This window comes from Drosophila elegans, unplaced genomic scaffold (genome assembly GCF_018152505.1).
Source record: "Drosophila elegans isolate 14027-0461.03 unplaced genomic scaffold, ASM1815250v1 contig_468, whole genome shotgun sequence".
In the NCBI taxonomy this organism is placed as follows: domain Eukaryota; kingdom Metazoa; phylum Arthropoda; class Insecta; order Diptera; family Drosophilidae; genus Drosophila; species Drosophila elegans.
Window position 1 is genome coordinate 2,486,828 of NW_024545855.1, and position 27,336 is coordinate 2,514,163.

Below are 27,336 nucleotides of genomic sequence, written 5' to 3' on the forward strand. Positions count from 1 at the left end.
GGCTGCTTATGCTTTGAACCCTCTGTGGTATACTCCACATTAATCCGGGTCATCACACTGACATAGTTCTCTCCACTTGCCGTTGCCGGCTTGACCTCCAGTTTCTCCAGATTCAGGGTGTCATTCTTGAAGTAGTTTCGTAACTTTTGCTCCACGTAATCCCCAGTCAGCCACGCGGGTGCCTTGTAACTCCTTGAGATCGATTCCTCAGACATTATGTTGGGACTCTGCTGGTTTTCGTCGGAGCTGCAATGCTTTTATATGGCTAAGGGAGACCGAAGAAAATAACAGCTGGCAACAAACGTATCTCGAGACGTAAGCTCCTTAATTGCCAGCAACTGAAAAGATTCTGAGTCTAGCCGAAAGCAAATGCGAGAAAAATGATTACGATAAAGCCTTAGCACTATGAACACCTATAGAGGATTTTAAACTATTTCACTTTTTTTTTTTTAATTTGTACTTAAAACACTACTTGGGTAATTCGTTATTTGTTTATTTGGTTACCCTTTTTAAATCACTTTTACATCTAATAATCCCTCCTGGTAAAGGAAATGTAAAATTCACTTTTTCTCTTGTTTTATGCTACACAATATAAGTTTCATTAATTACTCATTTATATTTTAGCGATTTTTAAGTTTTTAATTATAAAATTTACATTTCATCCAGTAATCCCAACTGGTCGAGGAACGGCAGTGCGAGAACCATTTTTTCTCTGATATGATCTGCCGCATATACGGAATCTCTGAACCGGATTCCACTTTCGGAGTCCGACATTCCCTGTGCAATGGACGCCTCTTCAACTCCATTGTACAGCATGCAGGGCTCGAAAATCAGTGAGGAAAAGACAGCTGTGAAAAGTTTTTTTTAAATTTAATTTTAAATATAATTTTTACTCACTTACCATAAAAAGCTCTCGCTTGAAACTGCAGATGGAACTCAAATAAACTCGGAATATGTCGTGAATACTTTAGTTTCTTCAAAGATTCCACCAGTTTGTGGTAGTAAAACTGAACCAACTCCGGCTGGTGTTTCCAGCGAAGGTTGTCGTCTATCGAGGTGGAGAAGAAATAATGCAGATCGATGGCCGGAGAGTTCCACACGCTGAACTGGAAATCAATCAAGATGGCATTGATGGGATGACCTTCGTCATCGTACTGGAACATGACATTGGTGGTCCAAATATCTCCATGGGCCAGGGTTAAGAAGTCCCCTGGATTATGTGACGTCGATCTCTCGCCGTAGTCCATTATATTATCCACCAGACGATCAATTTTCGCCTGATAGCGCTCCTTGAGATCCTTGTTGAACTCTAGGGAGCGCGACAAGGCCATCAGAAGGTTGCGCATGGTGGATTCGTAGCCGCGAACATGTTTGTTGAAAAATCCTCGATCGTAGTTATTGTCAAAGATGCCAGGCTGCCGTTCGGCCAGAACTGCTGCAGCGGCATGGAATTCAGCCAGCTTGTCCAGCACCAGATGAGTGTGCTCCAGATCGAGTTTATTTAGCCTGCAAGCCACTTTGTACTGCTCCTGCGACAGATCCTCAAAGATGATCGAGTCCCGCTGGCGATCCACATTAACGGTAGCTGCGAACAGCTTCCTGGAATCCTTAAGCTCCTCCCTCACCATCTTGGCCAAATGGGGCAGGACCTGCTCGTAAATGTCCATCTCCCTGGTGTAAACTCCGTAGTCGGTTAGCAACATAGTCGCCGGGTCCTCGGCGGCGAAGGTGGTCTTCAGCAGAAATGATGCGGCCTGCACGTCCTTTGAGTCTTTGATGGTGTACTCCACACTAAGCCGGGACATAACGCTGGCATAGTTGTCGCCTTTGGCTGCAGCCGGTTTAATGCCAAGTTTTTTCAACCGGAGAGTGTCGTTCCTGAAATAATTACGCAGTTTTTTTTCAACATAATCCTTGGTGGGCCATTCTAGTTCCTCTTTGCTATTTTTCTCGGACATTTTGTGATCTTAACGTTAGCTCGGTAGTTTTGAAAGTGTAGATTTGCGTCAGAATTGCTGCGCTTTTATCATCTCACTTTAGGTTTGCCTATAACTTTATTGCCTGCAACAAAATATTAGTGCCTGTTTTTCTTTACTTTATTAATGAGAACGGATCTTTTACTTTAAAAGATAGACTGCACCCAACAAACAAGATTCTCAATCAATATTAAATTTGAATATTTTAATATATATATATATATATATATATCTGTAGCATTTCAAAAAGATCTGCATCACCGAATAGTAATGGTAATAAGATATTTATCAAGGGATTACATGAAGATTAGATAAGAACGCTAATCTTTTACATTTTATGAAGTCATAAAAATCTAGAGACTAAGATGTAGAGATTAAGGTGGCTGCTATCTGATTTATTATTTTAGAAAGCTTACGGTAAATTTTTACAGAGTGTAAGCAAAATGATTACATGTCATCCAGTAATCCCCATTGCTCCAGATGGGGAAGTGTGAGATGAAGCCTTTTTCGGAGACCCTCCTGCTGAAAAACGTCGTCCTTAAACCTTATCCCACTGCTGTCCTCAGAAATAACCTGCTCTAGGGAAGGCTCCTCCTTGCCATTGTACACCATAAAGGGTTCGAACATCGGAGAAGCAAAAACAGCTGCAATAATAAAATGGAATCCAAAACGTTATATTTCATATTTCAGTTAAACATAAAATAATAATTGGGTTCTAAGTGAGTTAAAAACACTATATGTACACTGGTAAAAAAAAGTAGTAAATTCAAATACTTTCTGTTCAATTTAAATATTTATCGCTTTGACTGTCATTCATTGCAATTTTAAGTGATTTTAAATATCACCATTTTTTTTAAGTTTTTTTATATAACTGTTTTTGAATTTGGTTTTAAGATCTGACTAAACAAATTTAAATTTAATCCATATTTAAATGAAATATGTGGAAAATAAATCAAATAGAAAATATTTTCTAATTGCAATCTAAAACTTAATATTAAATCATGCAATTGGATATTATTGTTTTTAATATTATAAATAAATACTTTATTTAAATAGCTTTAAATTAGACTTTTAGATATTTAAATCTATTCCAAAAATTTTAAAACTAATTTACTGTGTTCTTATTTTAAATAACTAAATGTTTGATTACACGGGTTTTTCCAGTGCAGAAACTAAAATATGTTATGTCTATCCATCTACCTACCATAGAAGGCTCTTTTCCGGAACTGTAATTGAAAGTCAAACAAACTGGGAATATGACCCGAGTACTTGACTTTAAGTAAGTACTCCTTCAGTTTGTAGTAGTAAAACTGTATCAATGCTGGCTGATTTAGGAGTCGAAGGTTGTCGTGTATGGATGTGGAGAAAAAATAGTGCAGATCGATTGCCGGAGAGTTCCACACGCTAAACAGAAAGTCAATGAAGATGGCATTGGTGGGGTGACCTTCATCATCGTACTGGAACATTACGTTTGTGGTCCAAAGATCTCCATAGGCCAGGGTTAAAAAGTCCCCTGGATTGTTGGTAGTCGATCGCTCTCCATAGACCATCACATGGTTGATAAGTCGGTCGATCTTCGCCTGGTAGCGTTGGCGGAGCTCCTTATCCAAGTTTAGGGATCGCGAGAGGGCCTTCAAGAGATTCGTCATGACCGGCTGGTAACCCCTCGTATATTTGTTGTAAAACCCACGGTCATAGTTCTCTCTGAAGATCCCCAATTCTCTTTCGGCCAGAACTGCTCCGGCGGCATGGAACTCGGCCAACTTTTCCAGCACCAAATGAGTGTGCTCCAGATCCAGTTTTCTTACCCGGCAGGCCACTTTGTAGTGCTCCAGCGTTAGGTCTTCGAATATAAGCGAATCCGTCTCCCTATCGACGATAACAGTGCCCGCAAAAAGCCTTCGAGGATCCTGGATTTCCTCCTTCACCAACTTTCCTATCTTGGGCAAAATCCTTTGGTACATGTCCATCTCCCGAGTGTAAACCCCATATTTTATAAACACATGGGCAGCCGGATCTTTGGTGAATGTGGTCTTTATCAGGAAGTTGGTGGCCTTCTTTTCCACTGATTCCTTCGTGGTGAACTCCACATTGATGCGGGTCATGACGGTGGCGTAGTTTTTTCCCTTCGCAATGGCCGGCTTGATGTGCAATTTCTCCAACTTAAGGGTGTCGGATTTGAAGTATGCACGCAGCTTTTCCTGGACATAGTCTTTAGTGAGCCAGCTGGGTACCGGATAAGTCTTTTCCTCAGGCATTGTGTGTTCCTTACTGTAACTTAAGGGGTTTCTGACTACTTCTTTTATAGGGCTGCAGGGGAGTAATGATAAAAATGATAACTTGCGTTGTTGTTGTCCGCAGTTAAGTAATTTTGCCTTAGCTTGAACGCATTGGAAGGAAAAGACAGTCAAACTAATGCTATCCAAAATTGATCTTATTCTGATTCAGAGTAAACGTAATGGCTAGCATTCGGAAATCACCATTAGGACATTTTTAAGGATTAGCTAGTTTTGGAAGTGGTTTGATGAGATGGTTAACTAGTTTTTTTTACCTGCTAATGTTTCAAGGTGTTTGTTATTAAGTTATTCACCATTCGAAATTGTTCTTTAGATGGCTTGTTTTTGAAATTATATGACTTTTAATCAGACTGTTTTAAAATGTTTCTTTAAAAGAGCATTCGAAATTGTTTTAACAGACAGCTAACTGGCATACCTGGAAATAATTTGAACACCTTACTGACCGGTTACAGAACGGCTAAACTGCTTAAAAGCGATAGTAGTATTTTACAATGCACTGCACGCCCGAATAATGGCGATACTTGTTTAGCTAGAGATAACAGTGGATAAAGAAACTTTGTCTTTGTATTTTATGGTGCTATTATAAACATAATCACGCGAAACCAAACTGATTAGAAGGGGAAGAATGCAGTGAACTAACTGCCAAACAAATATGGACAACAAGTTCAAAACGAATAGCTGTTTTATTATACATTTACATATCACTAGAGGGAGTAAGAAATATTTATCTATTATCAAATAGATTTTCAGGTCTAACCTGATCTAAAAGTCCCAGCCGGCGTATTCCTTCACCACATCCTTGTTCTCCTTGCGATGACGATGAACAGCACTGGCTTCTCCCTTGGCCACACACTTCTTGCGCTGCTCCCGCTTCTCCTTGATGTCCATGTTGCGACGTATCCGGTCGGTGATCACGGACGGAGCTATCGTGCTGGTTGTGGTGGAGTACGAGCGCTGACTTCTGGCATCATTTAGCATCTGCTCGACCATTTTTAGGCGATACATGCGAGAGTTGGGATCCAGGCCCACCAACTCGGGCACTTCATCGGTGTCCAGATCGTTGGAACTGATGGACCTGGCATCTTCCGAAGCACTGGGTGCAGCGGAAACTTCAAGAACGGCTGGAATAACCTCTGTAGTTTCGGCAGGCAGGGAAACTTCCACTTTCTTGGGCAGTGTCTGATCGGGAACCTCTGGACCTACGGCCAGATTACCCAGATACTGCGTACACGATTCAATATAGCGACGCACTGCATCATTGGACTTTTGTGTGGGCTTGGTCTCACTGTAGGACACCTCGTTCTCCACCTGACGTCGACATTCGTCAATTTCAACAGCTGCCGCAGTAACCAAAGTGGGCGGCTCCTCCTCCTCTTGAACATCCTCTTCCTCGTCATCATCTAGTTTCTCCACCATTCCGTACTCCTCAAGCAGATCCTGCTCCATCTCCTTGGTGAAACCATAGCCCGTACAATGAACCTCGGCGTCCAGGTCATCTTCACGCACCAAATCGCTGAACTTGGGGTAGTCTTCGCTTTCGTAGCCAAATTTGCGACGGAACATTTCACGCACGCAATTTACATCGCGATCGAAGAAGCTGCAACAGAGTAAGGTATTAGTTAAGTAAAGAAAAATAAACTAGGTTCAGAACAGATAAAAACTGAAAAAATAAATATAAAATAAAAACGAGAGTAACCAATCCCAAGATACTTACAATTCAGCATTCTCATGCGAGGTGGACATCATCTGAGGAAAATCAATAAGTATGGGTTTGCCGTCGTCGGTCACCATTAAATTAAACTCATTAAAATCACCATGGATGACTCCTGAGTTTCCCAGGCGAACAATTAGATTCATAAGATCATCGTAGACCTGCGGAGCATCCAGCAGCTCATGAACTTGGGTCCTGCAATGGAGAAATCCATATTCAAGCAATTGCAATAATTAGAAAAAAGCCATATTACATGGGCCAGCCCTTGACGAGATCCATTAAAACGCAGTGGCGATTGAAGTCGATGGGTTTGGGGACGGGAAATCCGCGATCGTACAGAGCGGACATGTAGGCGAACTCACGGGTGGCCGAAATGCGAGACAAGTACAACCAGGAGGCCTTGTGCCGGCGTCCATGGTAGTCTCTCTTGGCTTTCACATTCCGGAAGCAAGTGCGTCCCAATCGGTGGAGTTTCAGGCAAATGGCAGTGCCCTCCTCATCGGCCACCACATAGATGTTGGACTCCTTGCCGATGCCAATCTGGTTGCCAAAGGAACTCACCGATCCCCGCAAGGTGAGGGATTTCAGAGCTAAATAATCGTAGCCCGTGTTGGTCAGGCGGTATCCATCATCTATGGAGCATTTTAAATAGGTTAATTAAGGGAATTACCATCTGAGTCACACTTACACTTTTTGCCGCGCTCGTAGGCCAGCAGCTTGTGCTTACAGAGCTCCTTGAGCAACTTGTGGACTCCACCCGTCTTCAGATTTGCAATGGCTGCGGCCAAGGGTCCAGGGACCAGCTCATGGTTCTTCATGCCCATCTCGATGGCCGTGAGGACGCGGAAGTCCTCCTTGGTGAGGTAGCGCAGCACTGTCACGTTTAATTTACCCATTTTCGCTTTATTATGGCAGTTTTACTGTGTTTTACGATGCATTTATCAATGTTTTCTTTTTACACGTGCAGGCGGACTAGGGGTGGAAGGAAATCGATATTTTCGTGGTGTTAGAAAATATCGATTATAATTACTAATTTATATGTTCAAAATGTAATTCCAAACTTTTAACTTTAATAATGTTCCTCCGGAAATAAATTTTTTTTTTAAACTATTTGAATAAATGTTTAAATAATTTAAGATTACACTAACTTTAACATTTTTTAAAATTTGTTTGTTTAATAATTTGAGATTGTACTTATATATCAACATTTGCTTAAATGTGTTTTTTGTTTTTTTTTTTTTAATTTTAATTAGTGCAGAAACCATAGACAATACTTTTTAATGTATTGTTTCTTAAATGTTTTCTTAATTTAATTTGAGGCAGATGAAATCCAAAATAACTAGTATTTTTTTTGTGAATTGCGAAAAGATGGTCAATATTTTTAGAACGAAATACAAATTGAGCTTCACGACTGCCCAGATGATATCAACAAAAATTTGAAAAAGCTGGGAATCACTTTTAAAAGTAATAAATCATAAATTGAAAATGCACGTATGTAATAATTACAAGGCAAACTTTTTTAATGTCAATTTCACTAGCCAAAATTGAGCAAGTGGAAAACCGCTAAATGTTTTCAGAATAGAATGCAACTGGTGTTTTGTGGCCGGCGCAATACGGTCACACTTGGCCTGCACAATTTCATCAGAAAGAGACAAAAACTGCGGACATGGCTGGCGAGGATCTGATTGCCCAATTCCAGGCGCTCGGGATGAGCGAGCAGAAGGCGAAGGAGACCCTGAAGAATGCCAACGTGACCAAGAATCTCCAACTGGCGCTTGCAGCGGCAGGTTCATCGGGCGCTCCTTTGACCGATGGCACCGGCATGCTGATCTACCACATGGCCACCAAGCTGAAGCCCCAGACGGCGGAGCAACTGCCTCTGCTGGTCCGCTACATTGTAGAGCGCAAACTCGACAACACGCAGCGCGTGGACGCGGCCCTGGAGTATGTGCTTAAGAGCGGCCAGAGCCTGAAGGCCAACATCGATTTGCAGGCGCTGGAGAAGGAGTGCGGCGTGGGCGTGGTGGTCACTCCCGAGCAAATCGAACGCACTGTGCAGGCCAAGATCAAGGCCAGCTACAGGGATGCCTTGCTGGAGCAGCGCTATCACTTCAACTCCTTCAAGATCCTGCAGGATGTGCGAGGCGAGCTGAAATGGGCGGATGCCAAGTCCGTGAAGGCGGCCATCGATGTGGAGATATTTGATCTGCTGGGACCCAAGACGGAGGCGGACCTGAAGCCCCCAAGCAAGCAGAACGAGAAGCCCAAGGCGGCGGCGAAACCCAAGCAAGAAGATGCCGCTGAGGCAGCTTCCGACGGAGCCACCACGATTGCGGAACTGATGAAGACAAAGGTGCACTTCCATGCTCCCGGCGAGAACTTCAAGAGTGATGGCTATGTGGTGACGGAGCAAACAGAGCGACTTCTCAAGGAGCACTTGGCCAGGACGGGCGGCAAAGTGCACACCCGTTTTCCCCCAGAGCCCAATGGCATTCTGCACATTGGCCATGCCAAGGCCATCAACATAAATTTTGGCTACGCCGCCGCACACGATGGCGTGTGTTATCTGCGCTACGACGACACCAATCCCGAGAAAGAGGAGGAGAAGTTCTTTCTGGCCATCAAGGATATGGTGGAGTGGCTGGGCTACAAGCCCTACAAGATCACCTACTCCTCGGACAACTTTCAGCAGCTGTACGAGTGGGCTGTGGTCCTGATTAACAAGGGACTGGCCTACGTTTGCCACCAGAAGGCGGAGGAGCTGAAGGGCTTCAATCCCAAGCCGAGTCCGTGGAGGGAGCGTCCCGTTGAGGAGTCACTGCGTCTGTTCGAGGACATGAAGCGCGGCAAGATCGACGAGGGAGCGGCCACGCTGCGGATGAAGGTTACCCTGGAGGAGGGCAAGATGGATCCGGTGGCGTATCGCATCAAGTTTATCGCTCACCACCGAACCGGCTCCGACTGGTGCATTTATCCCACCTACGATTACACCCATTGCCTTTGCGACTCCATCGAGGACATCACCCACTCTCTGTGCACCAAGGAGTTCCAATCGCGGCGATCCTCGTACTACTGGCTGTGCAACGCCCTCGATATCTACTGCCCGGTGCAGTGGGAGTACGGCAGGCTGAACATGAACTACGCCCTCGTTTCGAAGCGCAAGATTGCCAAGCTGATCACGGAGCAGATTGTCCACGACTGGGACGATCCCAGGCTGTTTACGTTGACGGCTCTGCGGCGGAGGGGCTTCCCCGCCGAGGCCATTAACAACTTCTGCGCCCAAATGGGCGTCACTGGGGCCCAGATTGCCGTGGATCCCGCCATGCTTGAGGCGGCCGTGCGAGATGTGCTCAATGTCACAGCTCCCCGGCGTTTGGTTGTCCTGGAACCGCTCAAAGTCACCATCAAGAACTTCCCGCATGCGAAGCCCGTGCAGTTAGATGTGCCTGATTTCCCCCAGAACCCACAGCAGGGATCGCACAAGATCACCCTTGACAAGGTGATCTACATCGAGCAGGGAGACTTCAAGTTGGAGCCCGAGAAGGGCTACCGCCGGTTGTCACCTAAGCAATCCGTGGGTCTGCGCCACGCAGGACTCGTCATCAGCGTGGAGGAGATTGTAAAGGATAAGGCGACGGGCCAAGTAGTTGAACTCATCTGCTCCAGCCAATCTGCCGAGCAGGCCGAGAAGCCCAAGGCCTTTGTTCAGTGGGTGTCGCAGCCCATCCAGCTGGAAGTGCGTCTCTACGAGCAGCTCTTCAAGCACCGAAATCCCGAGGATCCCAACGAGGTGCCCGGCGGCTTCCTCAGCGACATCAGCGAGCAGTCCATGTCGGTGGCTGTGGCCTTTGCGGATAGGGCGCTCCAGCAGGCCAAGATCTACGACAAGTTCCAGTTCGAGCGGATCGGCTTCTTCTCTGTGGACCCGGACACCACCTCGGAGCACATAGTGTTCAACCGAACGGTGGGTCTTAAAGAGGATGCAGGCAAAAAGTGATTTGCGTACATGTTATCCAGGAAAAGAAACAAAAACCGTGTCACATTAAAATTCGATTTATAAAATCAGCTAGCCCTCATTTCTTTCCCTCCACCATGATGATGTGGTAGCCGAACTTGGTCTTGACCGGGGGATCTGTGTACACGGGATTGTTGACGGTGGAGATGGGCAGGGCGAAGGCGGCGTCCTGGAAAGGACCGACCATGGCTCCGCGGATTTGCCAGCCAAGATCACCACCCTGGCGTGCCTTGTCCTCGCTGTATGCGGATGCCACCTCTGGGAACTTCTGGCCCGCCTTCAGCTTCTCCATGGCCTCGGTGATCTTGCCCTGCTTTTCGCACAGGATGTGGCGCACCTTGACGGCATTGCCTCCTTTCTTCTCCTTGCCGGCAGCTGCACCACCCATGTGGGAATCAGTCATTGAAATAAGACTTATTTTCTTTGGAATTCTATATGCACTTACACTTGTCTTCGGCGGCTGGCTTTTTGCCACCTTTCCCCGCGTCCTTGCCGCCCTTTGCATCTTTCTTCGGTGGCATTTTCGTTTAATATTTCCTAGATTACAAACTAATTCCAAGTAAACAACAAATTCAGATGGAGTTGCCACATGTGGTCAGTGCTGCCAATCGATCCCGACAAAATCTAGCTTTTTTTAAACATAACTTATAAATTCCCATTAAAATTTCCCTCAGTTTTATAGCATCCAAAACTTATTATAAATAGTTCCTAAAACCTTAAAGCTTAATTTTAAAAGATTTACAAAGTTTACGAGTAACTTAAATGTGAAAAAAATAAATAGCTGAAGACTTAAATAAAATTGTTTGACTGTGTTTAGCTTTTTAATAGCTATTTTAATACTCAGTTTGCCGTTGAAAGTTATCGATATGAATGCAGTCTTGGCAAACGGTCACACATCGCTGCACTTTCTAATCAGTTTTTTTTTTCCAATCTGATTAAACAATTTCGCACAATAGATTATAGAATTTGGGCATTATCTTCAACCCCATGGAACTTAGCTGGGAGATAGTGCTCTGCGTGGGCATAGCGGTGCTGGTTCACGTTCTGGTCTACCTGTTCGTCATGGCCAAGCGCCCAAGGAGCATTGTTGGCCGTCATGTGGTGGTCACCGGCGGCTCCAAGGGAATCGGTCTCTGTCTGGCAGTGGAATGCGCCATGAAGGGCGCCAATGTGACGGTAATAGCACGGGATGAAAAAATGCTAAGTGAGTAATTGAAAAACCGCACCCAAAACATTACCCTTATCTAAAATAAATACTCTTTCCCTAGGCGGAGCAGTGGCCCTGATGGAAGTGATTCGACAGCGACCGGATCAAAAGTTCCAGTACAGGAGCCTGGACATTGGTGGCGACTATGACCAGGTGGCCAAGGTGCTGGGCGAGATCGAGGAGAGTTTCGGACCCATTTACACACTGATCAATTGCGCCGGCATGGCCATTTGCGGTGTGTTCGAGGAGGTCTCCGTCCAGGATGTGCACAAGCTGATGAACGTGAACTTCTTTGGCACCTACAACTGCACCCGCTACGTCCTGCCCAAGATGAAGAAGTCTGGCGAGGGCATCATTGTGATCACAGCCTCGCAGGCAGCAATGTTTGGCATCTACGGCTATGGTCCGTATTCGGCCACAAAGTATGCCCTTAGAGCCATGGCTGAAACGATAGCCATGGAATCCCGGGAGCACGGAATCAGCGTGACATTGGCCATGCCCTGCGATACGAATACGCCCGGATTCGAAGAGGAGGAGAAATCCAAGCCAAGGGAGACCAAAATAATCTCGGGGGGCGGAGGTCTCATCGAGCCAGAGGTTATGGCCAAAGCTATACTCAATGATGCCTTGGTGAGTCGGTTATTTAGTGGAGATCTTTCTACAAAGCAATTTAAACAAATGTATAAGCAAGTGAAATTTCATAGGTCTGAATGTATTTGCTTATTATTTTCTTAACAAGAATATACCAAATATAAGCCAATATTATACTATCTAATTAATAGCTTTGATGAAGATTGAATTTTGCCCTTTTTAAGATAATATCTTTAATATTTTGTATCTCTTTTGCAGAAGGGTAATTTCACATCCACGGTAGGAGCAGAAAGCTGGCTGATCACCACTTTGGGTGGGGCTCTACTCCCTTGGGATGGCTTCTTTACCAATCTCCTGCATGCCATCGCTTTGGGACCACTGCGACTTGTTAGCTACGGGCTGCACAAATACTTCAATAGTGTCATACGGAAATGCGCTAAAGAAGACAAGGCCAGGGCTGGATCTGAATAGAAATCAAGTGAAACCTTTACTGTCTCGTTGCCTCTTTAGTATTCCAAGTGCCCAGTACATTAAATAGCGTTTTCATTTTAAAGTACAAAGTGCATTTATATTGCATGTCACAAGGCTATTTAAAGTATTCAAAAGTTCCACATTTTTCAGCCATTTTTATATATGTATTTTTGACGCCTTACTGAACTTGTTACCCCTATTTTTGTATCGTGTTTTGTAGTCATCACTATGTGCGCTTAACCTCTGGGTGTGTGCTTCATTTGAATAAAATCTTATTGTTACGTTTTTATAGAGAAAAAGCTGCTTGCAAATTATTCTGTTTTTCAGGAAAAATATTAAGGGCAAGAACACATTGGTTGATTATCTAAAAATTTTAGTTTAATTTCGCCCAACGACATAAAATGTATTAACCCCTTATCAAAACTTGACTCATAACATAATGTACAGCAAACGACATTGAGGCGCTCCGATCGAAAATGCGATTAGATAAACAGAAATACCACGCCACTAAATCCTCAACTCAACATTTTAAATAGGTCAAAATTAAAACAATCAATTACTTTGGTTTTCTTGTGTCTTTCTTTATTCATAAGACGCACCCAGTGTATACTCCCTATAGTTTCAGTTTTCAATCCGCCTTTTTAACATTCTTTTTTATAGTAAACGCTAACAAAAATTGTATAATCATAATGCAAAATATATATGTTTGTATATATATTTAGGCATACATTGTTATAGCATCTAAGCATGATAATCAAAAAATATTTGTTTTCGAATACAATAATTCTACTTTTTGGATAGCAAAAACATTAAATTATCGTTAGGATTAGGGTGAAAATTTAAATTAGAGCTGATCTGTTTCGGTATCGTTGGGGGGATTTACAATAGTTAGAAAGCATTGTATATAAATATAAATTTAAACAAGCATTTAGATTAAACAAAGTTAAACAAAATAATTAGCACAAGACGCCGTACGACAACTCAACAGTGGAAAGAAAAATGCTACACAAACCGAAAGAAATCATAATATAAGCTTGATTTATGGTTGAAGTTATGCTTCTGGTTCTTTTGGTAGCCTTCTCTAGTAGTCCTCAATGGCAATGATCTGCGGTGGTTTGATGGACGATGCTGCTGTTGATCCTCCCACAGTTGGCGACCCTACATCCTTGGTCGCCGCGTTGTCGCTAGTTGTTGCTGTTGCTGATGGTGGCACTGCAGCTGCAGAAGAGGCGGTCAAATGATCGCCTGCTCCCGCTCCTGCTGCCGTGGCCCGCATATCCGGCGTCTGTGCGGCTAATTGTCACTTCGCATGGCCCGCCGCCACGGAGCCAGGTCCAGGTCCCGCCATATCGTTGACCCGCTGGTAGCGCGGCTTGTTGCGCGTAAACGGCAAATACTTGTACTTGATCATATGCTTGATCTGCCGCTTCATCGTGATGCAGAACAGCGTGAGGAAGTACATGACCAGGATTGGCCAGAAGACTGGCACATTGAAGAAATCGAAGAAGGTGCAGATGAGCCCGATTAGCGTGCTCTTCGCCACCGACAGCCAAAACTTGAACTCGGGCAGGCGGCGTATGAACGGTCGGAATTCCTCATTGCTGCGCGTGGGCAGATTGGGACCCTCGTCCTCGTCGTCCTGCGAATACGGATCGAACTCCGGATCGATTTTGGGCGTCAGAAAGGCGATGAACAGGTTCAGGTGGTAGATGCCCAAGGCATAGCACACAATGTACCAGCCCTGATAGATGAAGATGCGCAGAACGAAAAGCAGTAGCAGAAATCCGGCGAAAACCCAGCGCATCCGTGTGTGCGGTGTGCTCCGGTCCAAGGTGGATTGGTAGGTCTGTCGATGAGATAAGAGATTAGCTAGGATATGGAGTTCTGACGGCAACAAGGACATCCTACCTGTGAGAGGCGCTGAAAGAACTTTTTAACGCCGCCGCCACTGGCAGCACTGCTGTCCTCGTTCATCATGGTTAGTCTTTCATGAGATTCCGGCCTCTAATGTTGACTTTGACGTTGTCGTTGCCGCTGCACACGTGTATTGATTCCGAGGGCTGTGTGTTCTCCTCTTCGGGGGCAGGGGCAGCCGGAAAGGGGCTAACACAACACAAAACAGGCCAACTGGTGCGCTCCAATCGCTAATTATTCTCTAATTCTCATGTTCTATGCAACCGCCCGTCGTCGCCTTCGCCTCCTTCTTCTTCTTCCTCCTTGTTGTAGGGCTCTTGCGACTGTCAGTGTGTTGAGATTTCTAGTTTTCCAGAGCCCGCTTGCCAAGGTTTCGGAACTACGATTTCTGTTATTATTAAGCCCCAAATGTAGCTCGATCCTATGCGGTAACTAATTTAATTACACTACAGATTTGTCGGCAATTTATTGTTCTTTTTTCACACAGAGTTCACCACGTCATTATGCTCTCTCAGTGGCAGGGCTGTCAAACTATCGATGGCCCGTGCGATAGTCGCTGAGTTGGGGATGGAACTATCGGTTCTCAAGCGACTATCGTAAAGGGTTAATTTTTATATTTACCATAGAAATAAATTATTTATTTTAGTTAATTCAAATAACAAATTATAATTGTATGTGATTAAAATATCTACAGTTATTCTTTTTTTATCAAGTCACGCTCCTCTTTTATGTATCGATTGTTGGAAGGCGCGTGAACTATTAAAATTTAAATAACCAACATACAATTTTCAAAATAGCATAAATTCGTTGACCTGAAACTGGTTCAACAACCCCGCAAACAAAGCGTTATTTGAAAACTAAATCTTAATGTTTATCAAAGTTTTTATTATTAGATGAAAATTGTGCATTTTCAATAATTTCCGATACTTTTTTTGACAGACTACCTTATAAACTCAATCGTAAACATGCTACATATATTTAGTTCCAGTTTCCTTACGAGCTGTCCTGCTCGTCCTCCTGATCGCAGTCCAAGGCCTTAGCCCGTTGTACGCAGGAGTTGACCGTTTTGAGAAAGACGTCGGCCGTTTCTTCCTTGCCGAATCGACAGGCCAGGCGTTCCAGAACGCCCTCGGTGCCCACCTTGCCCTCTGCGTCCACGGCGTAGTTGTAGCCAGCCCACAGGAAGCTCTTCTTCTGCTCGTTCATATAATCGAACTGCATTGTGCCGGTGATCTTCATGTTCAGCACTAGCTTGTGGATCTGCTCCTGCCGCATGACCAACCGGAATGTCTGCAGCTCCGGGTGCTCCAGCACTTTTATCTCGCCCACGCCTGCGGAGAAAGGTAATCTACATATAAAACTGTCCACCAAAATTCACAGTAAAGCTATGCCAATGGCTATGGTTTAAATTGTTATTGTAATAAACTGATTTGTTGATACTTTTCCAAATTTTGAATGTGCGACCAATTGGAAAACACTCAATTATAAATTTATTGTAATTTGTAAATGCTTATGTATTTTAGAATACATTTAACATCATCGTATTCTTCCGTTCTAAGCTCTAGTACTTCTGTGAATTATTAAGACAAAAATTAAGATTTAAAACGCAGGTAACGGCACAAAAATTGTCTAAGGTTACTCTGTTTTCTTGGTTTTTATTAGAAACCAAGTTATCATTTGTTTAAAAAAAAAACACCTTAGTAATATTAGCCTGCATGCATTTAATTGGATATGGGACCAAAACTTACCTCGTTCTTTCCACTGTTTTAACTCGGTGTCATAACGATAGAGCTTCGCCCGCTCGCCGTACAGCTTAGTCTCGTTCTCCTCTCCCGTGGTGACTACTATCTCGTCCGGCAGCTCCACAATGGGATCGTAGTGCGGATCGTAGTTGTCATCGGTGGTGCCGTCTCCATCCTCGTCGCCATCTCCAGCCGCTCCGGAATCGTTGTTTTTGCCAGTCTGCGACGCAGACCCGAAATTCTTGAAGGCGTTCTGGTGCGTCAGGTTGTAAAAGCCACCGCTACCGCCGCCGGACTTGTTAAATACCGTGGGATTGCCTTGGCTATTGGCCGACAGGTTGGCAAAGTCATTCGTCGCCTTGTTCGCGAAATCAGCAAATGTGCCACCCGCCGGTTTATTGGCCAAATCGGCAAATGTGCTGCCCGCCTTGTTTCCCAAGTCGGCAAACGTAGTGCTGGCCACCGTGTCCTGCTTGTCCTTGGTCTCCTCTGCAACCTTTTCTGGCTGGGCTGCCTGTTGGCCCAGATCTGTGAACGAGACGGGTGCCTCTTTCTGTCCAAAGACGGTACCACTGCCAAATACATAGCTTCCGCCGGTTGATCCTCCGAAAACGCTGGGGCTACCACCAAAGATGGATTTGGGGGCGTCCTGGCTGGCTGGTGCTGCTTGGGACCCAACTTTGGTACTTCCGAAAATGCTTGGGGTACCGCCAAAGATTGACTTTGGCGCCTCTTTGCCGTCCAATGCCTGCGACTCCACTTTTGGGAGTCCAAAAGGATTTGGTCCTCCGAAAACGGGTGCTCCTCCGGTACCACCAAATATGGACTTGGAAGCCTCTTGGTTAGCTGCTGTCTGGGAATCCGGCTTGACGCCTCCGAAAATGGAGTTGGGGGATTCTTTCTTTTGTTCCCCACCGCCGAAAATGGATTTCGCTGAATCGTCAGCAGGAGCTTGGTTCAATACACTGCTGCTAAAAATAGATCCCAAAACGTTGCCTTGTCCTCCGCTGGAGATGGATTTTTGTAGATTGGCAAAGGGTGTGGCAGCAGTTCCTCCGGACTGTGGTTTATCTGTAAGGGAATTTCGAAACCTATGTTTTTTTTTTACCACAAAAATGAGAAAATCCAACACTTACCCGTGCTGCCAAATAGAAAAGCAGAGCTGGGCGGTTTGCTACCCTCCGGCGCGGGTGAATTGGTAAAGCTGGAGAACGATGAAGGTTTCGTCGTTGTGCCCAACGAACTGGCTTTAAATATCGAGGGTGCGGGTGCAGAGGTGGGAGGAATAACAGATGATGTCTGGGGGAGAGTCAGGATGGGCAGGGTCATGGGAAGTGGTGGGTTCACTTCGCCGGCGGAGGTGCTTACTGTTGACGAAGTGGCGTTGCCGAATTCGAACTTTTCCGGATCGCAGCCTCTGCAGCTGGCCCCGCCTATATGATCCTGGAGCAGATTATCTGCAGAACTCGTACTGGCTGTTAAGGTGGAGCTGCTGACTGCTGTATCCGAACCTTCTTCTATCGGTTTAGCGGTTCCATCGAGGGCCTTTTTAACCGCGTTGTTGAATCCCTGCGCCACTTCCTGGTTCTTGAAGCGCAGGGTAAACCTTTCGAGGACACTCTCACCCTCGCTGAAGTCGTGAACAGCAAACATCCAAGACGTCTCGCTCTTCGGCTTGTACACCACATTCGAGCTGAGCACATGGTTGAGACAGATCTTGAACACCTGCTCACGGCGCATCACCACGCGCAGCTTCTTCGTTTCCCTGTGCCGCAGTATCTTCACATCGCCCAAGCCGCGCTCCTTCCACTCGCCCTCCGTAAGTCGATACAGCTTGGCCTTGTGCACGTACAGCAACTCTTCGTCCTCCTCCCCCGTTTTCACATCGATCTGAAAACATGTGTGTGTGTCAGTTTATAAACATTTGTTGCAAACACGGTAAATGTAACTGCAATTTGTATTTGAAATTCTGAAAGTACCTATCCAAGCTGGTCAAACCCTATTTAAGGATCCTCTAGCATAGCTTGCGTTTGGTTATAATAAAGATCAGGAATAAAGCTGAATTAAACCTGGATTAAAAATGGCTACATTTCAAATTCACACTTTTGTAATTAAAGACACATTTGGTACTAACATAACAATTAACGTTTGGTATTATTGCAATTTTGAACCTTTTGTTCTTACCAACAAAAAAAAAAACGAATTCCATGAAAATAAAATCCAAATGCTCAAAAATCTAAACGCAAGCTGAGCCGGAGCCTTTGTACCTTCAAAAACCTACAAAAAAAAGTGTCACAGTGTCATCTTACCTTATCGGGTAGGGGAATCACTGGTGCAAAATAAGCGTTGTTCTCCTCCTCCTCCTCGTGGGAATCATTATCTTCGCCCTCATGCGCCGCCGGACTCTTTGGCTGAGTTTGGCTGGGTTTGGGCATGGAGAAGGTAAAGCTGCCGGCGCCCATCAGGCCAGCAGGTGCTGCTGGTGCCGCTACGGTTGGAGCCGCAAAGCTGAAGGTGGAGGATCCAAACACATTGCTGCTCTTGCTGGCCACCACATCGGTAGGCTTGTTGTCTTTGTTATCCTTGTTACCAGCTCCGAAGCCAAAGTTAAACTGCGAAGAGGCGGGCAGAGTAAGTCCCGACCCCAGTGTATTCTCCTTCTTTGGAACAGTATCGTCCTTGGGCGCTTCGCAGGCGCTGCAGTAAAGCGACTCTCCGGGATTGTTTAGGTAGCAACCGGAGCACGACCAGCTGCCCACCTTGGGCTTAAAGGCGTCCCCGAAACCAGTATTAGAAGCAGTCTTTCCGAATCCAAAGGCGGGTGCAGCAGGAGCTGAGGCCGAGGCGGTCACAGCTGCCACCACTGGCTTTGCCTTGACCTCCTCCTTGTGCTGGGTGGCAGCTCCTCCAAAGCTAAATCCACCGGTGGACGGCAGAGCTGCCGGTGCAAATCCAAAGGAGAACTTTGTCGCAGAGCTGGTGGTGAGGTTCAAAGCATTGCCTTGATCCAAGCCCGTTGATGGCTTGGGCGGCACAGTGGCATCTTTGGGCTCCTGACAGGCCACACAGTACAGCTGATCCTGGCCATTGTTGGTGTAGCAGCCCTGGCAACTCCAACTGCCTGCCTTGGGCTTGAAGGCATCACCGAAGCCCTTTGCTGGTTTCTCCTTCTCCTTCTCTTTCTCCTTTTCTCCAGCGTCGTCCTGTTTCTTTGGTTCGTTGCCAATGCTCCGTTGAGCTTTCTGAACGGCATCGAGGAACTCCTGGCTCACATCGGTCGACTTAAAGCGCACGGCCAGCAAAACGGCAGTCAACTCCTCATCCGAGTAATCCGGACCAGCCCATGTGACGGCTGCCTTGATGTTCGTTGCGGCAGTGAACTTGGTCTCAGGCATCAGACGCTGATTGCAGCACAGCTTGTGAACCTGCTCGCGTCGCATTAGCAGACGCACCAGGTTGGGATCGGTACGATCGCGCAGAATCTTCATATTTCCTAGACCGCGTTCCTTCCACTCATTGGCCTGCCTGTCCCAACGCAGAAGCTTGGCCCGGTGCTCGAAGAGCACGTCCTCGTTCTCCTCCCCGGTCACAACCTCCACCAGTTCGGGTAGGGCAATCACCGGCGCAAACTGGGCAGTGGGCACATAGTCCTCCTCAGCGTCCGAGGTGGCGGATTTGTTTAGCTGTGCCTGCGGCGTCTGACTTTGCAATGTGTTGTCCTTGACCAAAGCGGTGGTGAAGAGTGTGCTGTTGTCGGTGTTGCTGGTGCCAACGGCGGAAACGCCACCAAAAGATAAATTGCCAAACGGAGATGCCGTGGATCCACCACCGAAGCCTGAGGAGGTTCCATTTCCCGTGAAGCTAAAGTTGGCAAAAGGCGCAGGAGCCGAGGGCGCTGTTGCTGCAGGAGGTGCGGCAACAACCCCCGATAGGGTTCCAAACAGTGATTTGGCCACCGCTGCTGGAGCTGCTGGTACAGGATCAGGTTTCGTCTGCTCCTGCGGCTTGCCAAAGAGGGAATTGGGAGCCGGAGTGCTGGTCAAAAAGCTCTTGGGAGGACTGAATGCGGCAGGAGCAACTGCTTCCTTGGTTTCCACGGGTTTCTGAGCTACTTTTTCTACCGGCTTTGCCTTCTCCAACTTTGCCGCCGCCTGACTGGCATTAGTAAAGGCCAACCTGAACTCCTCAGCCACCTCGGCGGTTTTAAATCGCACCAGGAACTTCTCCAGCCTCACTTGCTCATCGGCAAAGTCATTGGCCACCCACAGGAATGACTTCTTCTCCTTGTCCTGGCTGGCTGTGGCCAGGCTCATGTCCGCAGTGATCTTGTGATTGGCACACACCTTGTGGGTCTGATCGCGACGCATTAGGACGCGCGACACACCAGTGGCCTTGTCGCACAGAATCTTAATCAAACCAGTGCCGCGCTCCTTCCACTCCTTGTCCGCGTGGCGGAATAGCTTGGAGCGGCTGCTGAACTTGACATCCTCGTCCTCCTCGCCGGTGCGCACCTCCACTTCGTCGGGCAGCGGAATGATGGCCTGGAAGTCGGGCCGGGCATCGTAGTCATCCGCTGCGGAAATGTCTGCTTGCTGCAGACTCTTGTTCGGATCACTAGCTCCGCTTTGGTTCAATTCTGCCGCTGTCTCTCGTTCTTGTTCCAATTGTTTTTCGGCAGCTGCTTTGGCCACCTGCGACTTGAAAGAGAATGGACTTTCCGAGGATTTAGTGCCGAAGTTAAAGCTGAATGCTGCCGTGGGAGCTGGAACCACCGGCTGTGGCTGTGGCTGTTGCTGTGCCTGTTGTTCCGGGGCCTGCACCAAACTGGGCTTGATATGCTGTGCTGGAATAGTCACACTCAAAGTGGGCTGGACACTGGCACTCGTCGGCTTTGGCAACGGATCAGAGCTGGTGATGACCACATTGGCTGGCGGCTCTTTTTCCACGGGCTGGTTGTTCAAGGCCCGGTTAAACATCGCCGGAACACTTACTGCAGGTGCGGGCAGCGTAGGAGCCACCGCTTGGGGTATCTGAATAGGAGCAGGAGCAGGAACAGCAACTGGCACTGGAGGATTCACAATTGCAGCAGCAGGAACTGGCGCAGTTGGAACACTCAAGGGCTTGGACTGCGGCACCTGAATGGGTGAAGCTCCAAAGCCCGGCGCAGAAGGGTTGAAAAAGCCGGGAGTGGGCAAGGCAGCAGCCGCTGGTTTCTGCTCCAGTAGACTCAGAGGAGCAGGTGCCGGAGCTGGTTGAGCTGGTGGCGGTATCAGACTTGGAGGCGGCTGGGTAAAGTTGCCCATTGCATCGATGTAGGGTGCCACCGAAGGCCCTGTCGGTGGTGGAAATATGCTGGGCAGTCCAAAGTTCGGATTCCGGGGACCTACACAAAATGAAACATTAAAAATATGCCTATGGATTTTGAATCCTAAGGACTTACCAAACATATTGGGTGGTGGAATCGAGCCTGGAGCTGGCGGAGTACGCAAGAACTGGGCTTGTGCTTGAGCCTGAGCAGCATAGTAGCTATACATCTGGTTCTGGTTGAACATGGGACTGCCATAGGGTCCCGGCAGAAAGCGATCCTGAGCAGAAGGTGTGTTCGGTACGCCATTGTAGAAGCCAGCGGTGGGTCCGCCGTACGGATTGGGAACCGCCTGATGCACTGCAGCTTGGTTGTGATGGTGGTGCTGCTGCTGCTGTTGCTGCTGGTGCTCTGCCAGTGCATCCTCAATGATGAAGAGATCATCCAATCCCAAAGCGGAGGCGGGATCCACATCCCGCGTCGGCGTGTCTCGACTGCTGATCTTGATCTTCTTGAGCAGATCCTCCAGACCAGTGAACTTTTCCGTAAGGGTTTTGATTTCCTGCCGCATGGCTTCCATGCCCACGCTCACATCATCCTTAAGGACACACAGTGATTTACTGATCTGCTTGACAGTCTGTTCCATCTCGAGACTCGGTTGGGCCACAACAATTGGGGTCACTGGAGCTTGGGGTTCCAGTTGGCGACGCGATCGATTGGCAGACAAGGCAGCACCGGAATAGAAATCATCCTCGGCATCCTCGTAGGTGGAGGAATTGTTGTGCACATCGGGGCTACCGAAGCTGTCGCTCATGCCCTGAATACTGCGATTCTGCTGGCTACGTCGCAGCTCGCGTTGGATAACCGTGTTCAGTGGGTGTTTAGTGTCGTTTCGCAGCAGCTGCTGCGTCTGCTGCAGGCACTCCTGCCGTCGCTCCGAGAAACGAGCCCGGGAAACGCGTGCCGTCTTGCCGGAATCCTCAAGCAGGCGATACGCATCCGCTTGCATGTAGGTGGCCATGGGCAGATTCAGGCCCCTCACCTCGTCGACAAACTGCTCGTACTGGCCTGCCTTGAACATCTTGGCGCTGAGGTAGGTTACGGCATGCTCGGCCAGCGATTGAAGCTCCTGCCAAGCTGACGTTGAGGCAGCGGATCCGTACTTGAAGATGCGTACGAAGGGATCCAGTTGCTGGGTCTGCTGGCGGCGCAGCATTGTGAATCCTTGCCGGTATAGGGCGTCGATACGTGCCTCAAGAGTAGCTCGATCCGCGCGAGACTGCAGGATCTTTCCCAGTCGGAAGATGATGATTGTATCCGCCTTGGGTCCATTTATCCCACGTACCGCCTCCAATCCCACTTGCAACTGGGCTCGTTGCTCGGCCCGATTGCCCTCGGTGGTCAGCTGGTTCCGGTGCAGCCGCAGCACCAAATCCCACCAGTTGCTCTGCTCCGATGCGGCCAGCTGGCTTACAAGATTGGCATATGGCATCATGTGCGGCCGGGTGGCGGCATTGCGATTGCCCAAGTTGCAGCTGTCGTACGCCTCTCGCTGGAGCTGCAATCGCCGCTGGGTTTGGATAACGGTGGCATAGAGGTAGAGGTCCACATCCAACTGGCTGATCGAGTCGTGGCCGCAGTAGTTAAGGTTCTGCTTCACATCCCGCCGGAAGCCCTCGTAGAATAGGACCCGTGGAGCTTCTCCTAGGTTGTCAGGTTCGGTGCCCAACGCCAGGTAGACATGTTGGGCCAAGGACTGCGGCGGCAGCAACAAAGCCTGCTGTTCGCAGGTCTCAATCTCCGCCAGATTGGGCCACTCGAAAAGTGGCAGCTGCAGCCGCGGATGATGCACCAGATGCGAGGACTGGTCCTTGAGCTTGTGTTCGGCGTGGGTGAAGAGCAGTTGGTAGAGCTGACGGCGCCAACTCTTGTCCAGACACTGTTGGTGGGCGCAGGACAGCAGCTCCTCGGAGTCGCCAAATAATCCGGAAAGCGTCTGGGCGGGGACTTGGTTCTCATTGTGGTTGTTGTTCTCCTTTTGGTTCTCGTTGTCCGTCCGTGAGCGTTCCAGACAGCCGAGCAGCGTGCGTCCCAGCTGAGCGCAACGGAAGGCGCCCTGTTGGCGCCACAGCTGCATCAGCTGCTTCTGCTCCGCATCGCAGTGCTTCATCCAGTGGTGGGCATGCGCCTCCTGGAGCGGTTGCACCTGGAAGCCAAGGAGCAGAAGCGGCAGCACCGACCGCAGTGTGCTCATCCACTTGTTCTTATTGCCCAGCAGCTCCCGCTTGAAGATCAGCGCCACCGCGTGAAGCAGCAGCTGACCGGTGTAATGCTCGGCACAGGACTGATGAAGTTCCCGCTGCGGGGCATCGCCCGCTCGCTCTATCACATTGCTGAACTTGTGCAGATACTGATCGAGTCGAAACAGCGAGCTACTGCTATCCGCCAAGCCATTGGCCGCCTCCAGACTGAGCTGCATGAGGCGATCGAGGGCGTGGAGGGCCAGCTGCCAGAAGCGCCAGTTCTTCTTCACATCCTTGGTCAGCTCGATCTTCGTGAGCATCAGCCAGACCACCTCGTACCATTCGCTCGACTGACTCGTACAGCCCTTGGCCTCCAGTTCCGCTTTGAAAGCGTAGTTAAAGGCCTGATCCAGTTTCTTTTTCTCCACATAGTTTCGCAGCAATCGCACTCGCGCATTCACATCATGGGGACGTATCTGCAGCTCCTTATGCATGAGCAGCTCCATGGTGTTGTCCTCACCGTCGGCAACACCGTCTCCTACACCGCCGTTGCTTTCCTTGAGATTCACCCGCATGCGCAGAGCGAAGACCAGTTCGTTGTCGCTCAAATCCTCGCCAGCTGCCAGATCTAGCCAATACTTGGCCTGCTCCGTGTTGAAGTTGCTCTTCTCGTCCATCAGCAGTTGGCAGGCATCCTTGATCACATCATGCTGCCGCGGATTAAGCTGAATGCAGCGCTGTAGATGCTGCAGCGCCTTCTGCAGATCCGGAGTCTTGAGCTTGGAGTAGCAGAGCGCGATCAGCTTGTGGGCCACAGCCTCGTCCTTGACCCTCAGATAGCTGTTCAGATACTCGATGGCCTTGGGGTACTCCTGGATCTTATTGTACAGACGGGCCACTGTCAAACCCTTTATATCACGCTGAAAATAAATTTTTCAGAGATAAGTCAAGTAAAAAACATACAACAATCTTTTTGATAAGTATTCAAAGAGCCACCAGTGCGAAAGTTATGTTGGATTTATTAGTTCATCTATAAGAGTACAGAAACAAATTGGGTTTCATAATGCCTTTAAAACTTGTTTATACTTTTTATACCCTTGCAGAGCGTAATATAATTTGTGAGAAGATTTTCCTTTAGAGCATTTTTTTTTAGAAGCCCGGTGTTCAATTCCAAAGTATTTGAGCGGGAATAATAAGGACATTTTGAGGGTTGGCATTATTCTTGATTTTATTGCAAACCATGTCAGGCACAGCAATGGAATTCCAATAAATTTCGAAACTATTAAGACGAAATTAACTTTGATTTAATATTTTATTGTTTTTTTTTAGTTTAATATTCTTAAACTAGTGATTCTTAAGAGTTTAGTGTTTACGTTTTATTACTTTGAATACATTTACTTTATTTTTGTATTTAACGAGTCTGTACTGTAAATATCATTTAACGCCGAGCTTCATATGGAGTGTTGACTGTAAATGTAAATTGAAACAAGCGTCTGCTTGCCGCCCACATAACCTCACATTTCTATTTTGATTTACATCGAGAGAGAGGACAACAAAAGGCCTTGAATATGGGAGAAAAGCTATTTCGTTGGGTAAATAAGCAAATTGCTTGTGCCCCAAGAAAAGCGCGCAATTTTCTTTTCGATTGCAAAAAACGCTAGCCAAATGACGCCGACTCAAACACACGCACGCACACAACCGCGCGGTTTCAATGGCGGCGGCGCCTTCGATTTCGCAACTGATTTTTTTTTTTAGAAATTCCGATGCACGTTTCTAGTTTATTTACCTCATTTCCCGGCGGCAGTTTACCCAGCAGCTTATGAACCTGCTCGTCCACCTCCTTTCGCGTGGTGAACATTTCTGTGCTGTTTTCTAGACGCTTTCAATTCGCAATAGTTTCGTCCTAGCAAAAATGTGCTTCGCGCTCGATTCTTCCTCACTCGTCATCCGATCGAGTCGGATTGCTCGAACATTAACACACTACGAACGGAAAACTACTTAGCTCCGGCTAGGCAATCACAGTATAAGCACTGTTCACGCCTTTTTCCTACAGATCAAGTCGTATATTTCGCTAAGTACTAATTTAAAATATTGCCTGGCAATCTAGGCCAACAAAAATACATATGCAACACCGGGACTGACAATTATAGTGTGGCTGCACAATTTGCCCTCAAAAATACTAAAGCATTCGACTCGTTCATGTAGTCAGTATTTTTAACATCTAATTTTAAAATGCGAGAAGTATCAAGTCTTGTTTTAAAATTTTTAAGAATTTAAATTTGAAACTTATTTAAATTTAATTTGCAGCTTAATATTAATCGATTAGAGCAGTTTAAAAGATACCAAGTCCTTGAACGATATTGGTTTTTCCAAAAAGATATTACATTCAGATCAGCGTATTAATTTAATAGAAAATACTCATTAACTGAAACTCTCCAAGACAAATATTACACATAGAACAGAATTAAGTAAAAAAATGCAAAATGAAGAAATCTCATAAACACTTTTTTTTTATTCTTATTATATACAGAACTTTATTTCATTTGCACCTTCCAGAAGAGCAGTTTCCTATCCGACACCGCACTGATATACGGCAATCGCTGATGCCAGGCCATTCCACCGAAGGTCTTTAACGAGGCCTCGAGCAATGGAACCGTGGACTTGGCTGCAAACACCTTGAGCGTAAGGCCAATGATCATGGCGATGACCATTTCCGAGGATCCTGGCGCAAATCGTACAACTCGACCGCAGTCCTCGTGAACCTGCTTTACATCCGCTGGGACAAAGGGTCTATTAAGATCCCAGGTGACGACATCCCCGCCAGCGAGGGAGGTGATAAAAAGCCTATTGCTTTGAGCCCAATCTGCGGACATGAGCGGAAACTTTGGTGACTCTACGGAGATAACTGTCTGCTTGCTCCTCACATTGTACAGATGGATGATGCCTGTAAGTGGAGATTGCTTGGTGACAAGGTTCGATGATATAGGATTAATCCGCACCCTTTTTCTCCGCCACCAGCACCTTGTTGGGATCCTCGGGGTGACTCTTGATGGACATTCCGGCGGATGACAGGCAGAAGGTAATCACATTCTCGCCTTCTCCTGAGGTTGTCCAGAATCTGCAGGTGAAGTCATCGCTGACGGAGGCCAGCAGTTCGCCCTCGCAAGCCCAGGCCACATCGTTCACATAGTCTCCATGTCCGCGCAGCAATTGAGTCGTATTGAACTGGCCCAGATCGGTGCGGCATATATTCAACTGATTCCCATAGGCGGCGCATATAGTCACATTATTGGGCGTGCAATTTAGCGAGGTGTCCGGCGAAAAGGCTAATGCACTGACGCACCGCTGATCCATGTCGCCCATGTCCAGGTCCAGCAGGTGTGTGTACCCAAACTCACCGCTCTCCTCCTGTGGAAATAGTTAATGTTATATCAAACAATTTAATTCAACATTTCATAGTTTTATGGTCTCACCGGCAGACCCACGAGTATCAGACACAGGCGTTTTTTGAGGGCCACTGCAATCAGGTTGTAGGCAAAGTCATTGGTGCAGATCTCGTAGCAGTAGATGGTCTCATTTAGCTGGATGGTGTGATCGGGCTCGGTAACAGATCGCATTTCTTAATTTTAACTGAATTAATAAATAATATCTCCCCACTTTTTTTTTTTATTCGGATAAATGCAACAAATTGCCGGTAGCGCCAAAATCTGTTTACTTTAGTAAGACCGTCGTGGATTTCACGAATTTACTAAAAGGTTTGCTTACACTGTGACGAATGGCAAAAAGAGAAGCTAAACAATAAATAAAACAATTCTGGATAAAGTTATTGTTATTTAGTTTCATATCTTTGTACATATATACATT

General features: G+C 47.0%; 9 protein-coding genes across 11 annotated transcripts; 2 read left to right on the top strand and 7 right to left on the bottom strand.

Moving 5' to 3' along the window:
- Positions 1 to 596: 596 nt before the first annotated feature.
- Positions 597 to 2,203, bottom strand: LOC108143946. The gene is made up of 2 exons (XM_017268542.2): positions 902 to 2,203; positions 597 to 848 (listed from the first exon to the last, which is right to left on the bottom strand). The coding sequence occupies exons 1-2, from the start codon at positions 1,956 to 1,958 to the stop codon at positions 652 to 654; spliced, it is 1,254 nt and encodes a 417-aa protein (XP_017124031.1). The 5' UTR covers positions 1,959 to 2,203; the 3' UTR covers positions 597 to 651.
- A 220-nt stretch (positions 2,204 to 2,423) lies between these two features.
- On the bottom strand, positions 2,424 to 4,833 carry LOC108143947. The gene is made up of 3 exons (XM_041708977.1): positions 4,528 to 4,833; positions 3,181 to 4,286; positions 2,424 to 2,620 (listed from the first exon to the last, which is right to left on the bottom strand). The coding sequence occupies exons 2-3, from the start codon at positions 4,232 to 4,234 to the stop codon at positions 2,424 to 2,426; spliced, it is 1,251 nt and encodes a 416-aa protein (XP_041564911.1). The 5' UTR covers positions 4,235 to 4,286; positions 4,528 to 4,833.
- LOC108143944 (serine/threonine-protein kinase rio2) lies at positions 2,605 to 6,968 on the bottom strand. 2 transcript variants are annotated; one of them, XM_041708976.1, is made up of 5 exons: positions 6,673 to 6,968; positions 6,238 to 6,616; positions 5,988 to 6,179; positions 5,031 to 5,870; positions 2,605 to 2,620 (listed from the first exon to the last, which is right to left on the bottom strand). In XM_041708976.1, exons 1-4 carry the CDS (start codon positions 6,878 to 6,880, stop codon positions 5,036 to 5,038), a joined length of 1,614 nt encoding a protein of 537 aa, XP_041564910.1. In that variant the 5' UTR covers positions 6,881 to 6,968; the 3' UTR covers positions 2,605 to 2,620; positions 5,031 to 5,035. The 2 variants fall into 2 exon arrangements, with proteins under 2 accessions (XP_041564910.1, XP_017124028.1); XM_017268539.2 differs by lacking the exon at positions 2,605 to 2,620 and having other exon boundaries at positions 4,938 to 5,870.
- A 623-nt stretch (positions 6,969 to 7,591) lies between these two features.
- On the top strand, positions 7,592 to 10,049 carry LOC108143999 (probable glutamine--tRNA ligase). The gene has a single exon (XM_017268618.2). It carries the CDS (start codon positions 7,651 to 7,653, stop codon positions 9,979 to 9,981), a length of 2,331 nt encoding a protein of 776 aa, XP_017124107.1. The 5' UTR covers positions 7,592 to 7,650; the 3' UTR covers positions 9,982 to 10,049.
- On the bottom strand, positions 10,022 to 10,597 carry LOC108144000 (peptidyl-prolyl cis-trans isomerase NIMA-interacting 4). The gene is made up of 2 exons (XM_017268619.2): positions 10,445 to 10,597; positions 10,022 to 10,374 (listed from the first exon to the last, which is right to left on the bottom strand). The coding sequence occupies exons 1-2, from the start codon at positions 10,518 to 10,520 to the stop codon at positions 10,058 to 10,060; spliced, it is 393 nt and encodes a 130-aa protein (XP_017124108.1). The 5' UTR covers positions 10,521 to 10,597; the 3' UTR covers positions 10,022 to 10,057.
- A 280-nt stretch (positions 10,598 to 10,877) lies between these two features.
- LOC108143853 (3-ketodihydrosphingosine reductase) lies at positions 10,878 to 12,567 on the top strand. Its single transcript, XM_017268415.2, has 3 exons — positions 10,878 to 11,203; positions 11,268 to 11,836; positions 12,056 to 12,567. The coding sequence occupies exons 1-3, from the start codon at positions 10,987 to 10,989 to the stop codon at positions 12,266 to 12,268; spliced, it is 999 nt and encodes a 332-aa protein (XP_017123904.1). The 5' UTR covers positions 10,878 to 10,986; the 3' UTR covers positions 12,269 to 12,567.
- A 261-nt stretch (positions 12,568 to 12,828) lies between these two features.
- LOC108143854 (protein RER1) lies at positions 12,829 to 14,715 on the bottom strand. Its single transcript, XM_017268416.2, has 2 exons — positions 14,177 to 14,715; positions 12,829 to 14,114 (listed from the first exon to the last, which is right to left on the bottom strand). The coding sequence occupies exons 1-2, from the start codon at positions 14,243 to 14,245 to the stop codon at positions 13,569 to 13,571; spliced, it is 615 nt and encodes a 204-aa protein (XP_017123905.1). The 5' UTR covers positions 14,246 to 14,715; the 3' UTR covers positions 12,829 to 13,568.
- Positions 14,716 to 15,046: 331 nt separating this feature from the next.
- On the bottom strand, positions 15,047 to 25,626 carry LOC108143852 (E3 SUMO-protein ligase RanBP2). 2 transcript variants are annotated; one of them, XM_041709004.1, is made up of 7 exons: positions 25,259 to 25,626; positions 21,365 to 24,392; positions 18,234 to 21,307; positions 17,293 to 17,814; positions 17,061 to 17,223; positions 15,931 to 16,995; positions 15,047 to 15,513 (listed from the first exon to the last, which is right to left on the bottom strand). In XM_041709004.1, exons 1-7 carry the CDS (start codon positions 25,328 to 25,330, stop codon positions 15,176 to 15,178), a joined length of 8,262 nt encoding a protein of 2,753 aa, XP_041564938.1. In that variant the 5' UTR covers positions 25,331 to 25,626; the 3' UTR covers positions 15,047 to 15,175. The 2 variants fall into 2 exon arrangements, with proteins under 2 accessions (XP_041564938.1, XP_017123903.1); XM_017268414.2 differs by having other exon boundaries at positions 17,061 to 17,814.
- Positions 25,627 to 25,964: 338 nt separating this feature from the next.
- LOC108143772 (nucleoporin Nup37) lies at positions 25,965 to 27,201 on the bottom strand. Its single transcript, XM_017268300.2, has 3 exons — positions 26,946 to 27,201; positions 26,472 to 26,880; positions 25,965 to 26,416 (listed from the first exon to the last, which is right to left on the bottom strand). The coding sequence occupies exons 1-3, from the start codon at positions 27,087 to 27,089 to the stop codon at positions 26,007 to 26,009; spliced, it is 963 nt and encodes a 320-aa protein (XP_017123789.1). The 5' UTR covers positions 27,090 to 27,201; the 3' UTR covers positions 25,965 to 26,006.
- Between the last annotated feature and the right edge of the window lie 135 nt (positions 27,202 to 27,336).

Excerpts from the sequence above, each read along its gene's own strand:
- LOC108143946 (XM_017268542.2), bottom strand. The coding sequence starts at position 1,958 with ATGTCCGAGAAAAATAGCAAAGAGGAACTAGAATGGCCCACCAAGGAT. Across the intron at positions 849-901 it reads TCAAGCGAGAGCTTTTTATG|CTGTCTTTTCCTCACTGATT; the intron begins GTAAGTGAGTAA and ends AACTTTTCACAG.
- LOC108143947 (XM_041708977.1), bottom strand. The coding sequence starts at position 4,234 with ATGCCTGAGGAAAAGACTTATCCGGTACCCAGCTGGCTCACTAAAGAC. Across the intron at positions 2,621-3,180 it reads CCGGAAAAGAGCCTTCTATG|CTGTTTTTGCTTCTCCGATG; the intron begins GTAGGTAGATGG and ends TTATTATTGCAG.
- LOC108143944 (XM_041708976.1), bottom strand. The coding sequence starts at position 6,880 with ATGGGTAAATTAAACGTGACAGTGCTGCGCTACCTCACCAAGGAGGAC. Across the intron at positions 6,617-6,672 it reads CTACGAGCGCGGCAAAAAGT|ATGATGGATACCGCCTGACC; the intron begins GTAAGTGTGACT and ends AATGCTCCATAG. Across the intron at positions 5,871-5,987 it reads TCGCATGAGAATGCTGAATT|CTTCTTCGATCGCGATGTAA; the intron begins GTAAGTATCTTG and ends ACTCTGTTGCAG.
- LOC108143999 (XM_017268618.2), top strand. The coding sequence starts at position 7,651 with ATGGCTGGCGAGGATCTGATTGCCCAATTCCAGGCGCTCGGGATGAGC.
- LOC108144000 (XM_017268619.2), bottom strand. The coding sequence starts at position 10,520 with ATGCCACCGAAGAAAGATGCAAAGGGCGGCAAGGACGCGGGGAAAGGT. Across the intron at positions 10,375-10,444 it reads GCCAGCCGCCGAAGACAAGT|CTGCCGGCAAGGAGAAGAAA; the intron begins GTAAGTGCATAT and ends TGGGTGGTGCAG.
- LOC108143853 (XM_017268415.2), top strand. The coding sequence starts at position 10,987 with ATGGAACTTAGCTGGGAGATAGTGCTCTGCGTGGGCATAGCGGTGCTG. Across the intron at positions 11,204-11,267 it reads ACGGGATGAAAAAATGCTAA|GCGGAGCAGTGGCCCTGATG; the intron begins GTGAGTAATTGA and ends CTCTTTCCCTAG. Across the intron at positions 11,837-12,055 it reads CTATACTCAATGATGCCTTG|AAGGGTAATTTCACATCCAC; the intron begins GTGAGTCGGTTA and ends TCTCTTTTGCAG.
- LOC108143854 (XM_017268416.2), bottom strand. The coding sequence starts at position 14,245 with ATGATGAACGAGGACAGCAGTGCTGCCAGTGGCGGCGGCGTTAAAAAG. Across the intron at positions 14,115-14,176 it reads TCTTTCAGCGCCTCTCACAG|ACCTACCAATCCACCTTGGA; the intron begins GTAGGATGTCCT and ends TCTCATCGACAG.
- LOC108143852 (XM_017268414.2), bottom strand. The coding sequence starts at position 25,330 with ATGTTCACCACGCGAAAGGAGGTGGACGAGCAGGTTCATAAGCTGCTG. Across the intron at positions 24,393-25,258 it reads AACTGCCGCCGGGAAATGAG|CGTGATATAAAGGGTTTGAC; the intron begins GTAAATAAACTA and ends ATTTATTTTCAG. Across the intron at positions 16,996-17,060 it reads TTTTCTATTTGGCAGCACGG|ATAAACCACAGTCCGGAGGA; the intron begins GTAAGTGTTGGA and ends ATTCCCTTACAG.
- LOC108143772 (XM_017268300.2), bottom strand. The coding sequence starts at position 27,089 with ATGCGATCTGTTACCGAGCCCGATCACACCATCCAGCTAAATGAGACC. Across the intron at positions 26,881-26,945 it reads TGATACTCGTGGGTCTGCCG|GAGGAGAGCGGTGAGTTTGG; the intron begins GTGAGACCATAA and ends CTATTTCCACAG. Across the intron at positions 26,417-26,471 it reads GCTGGTGGCGGAGAAAAAGG|GCATCATCCATCTGTACAAT; the intron begins GTGCGGATTAAT and ends CTCCACTTACAG.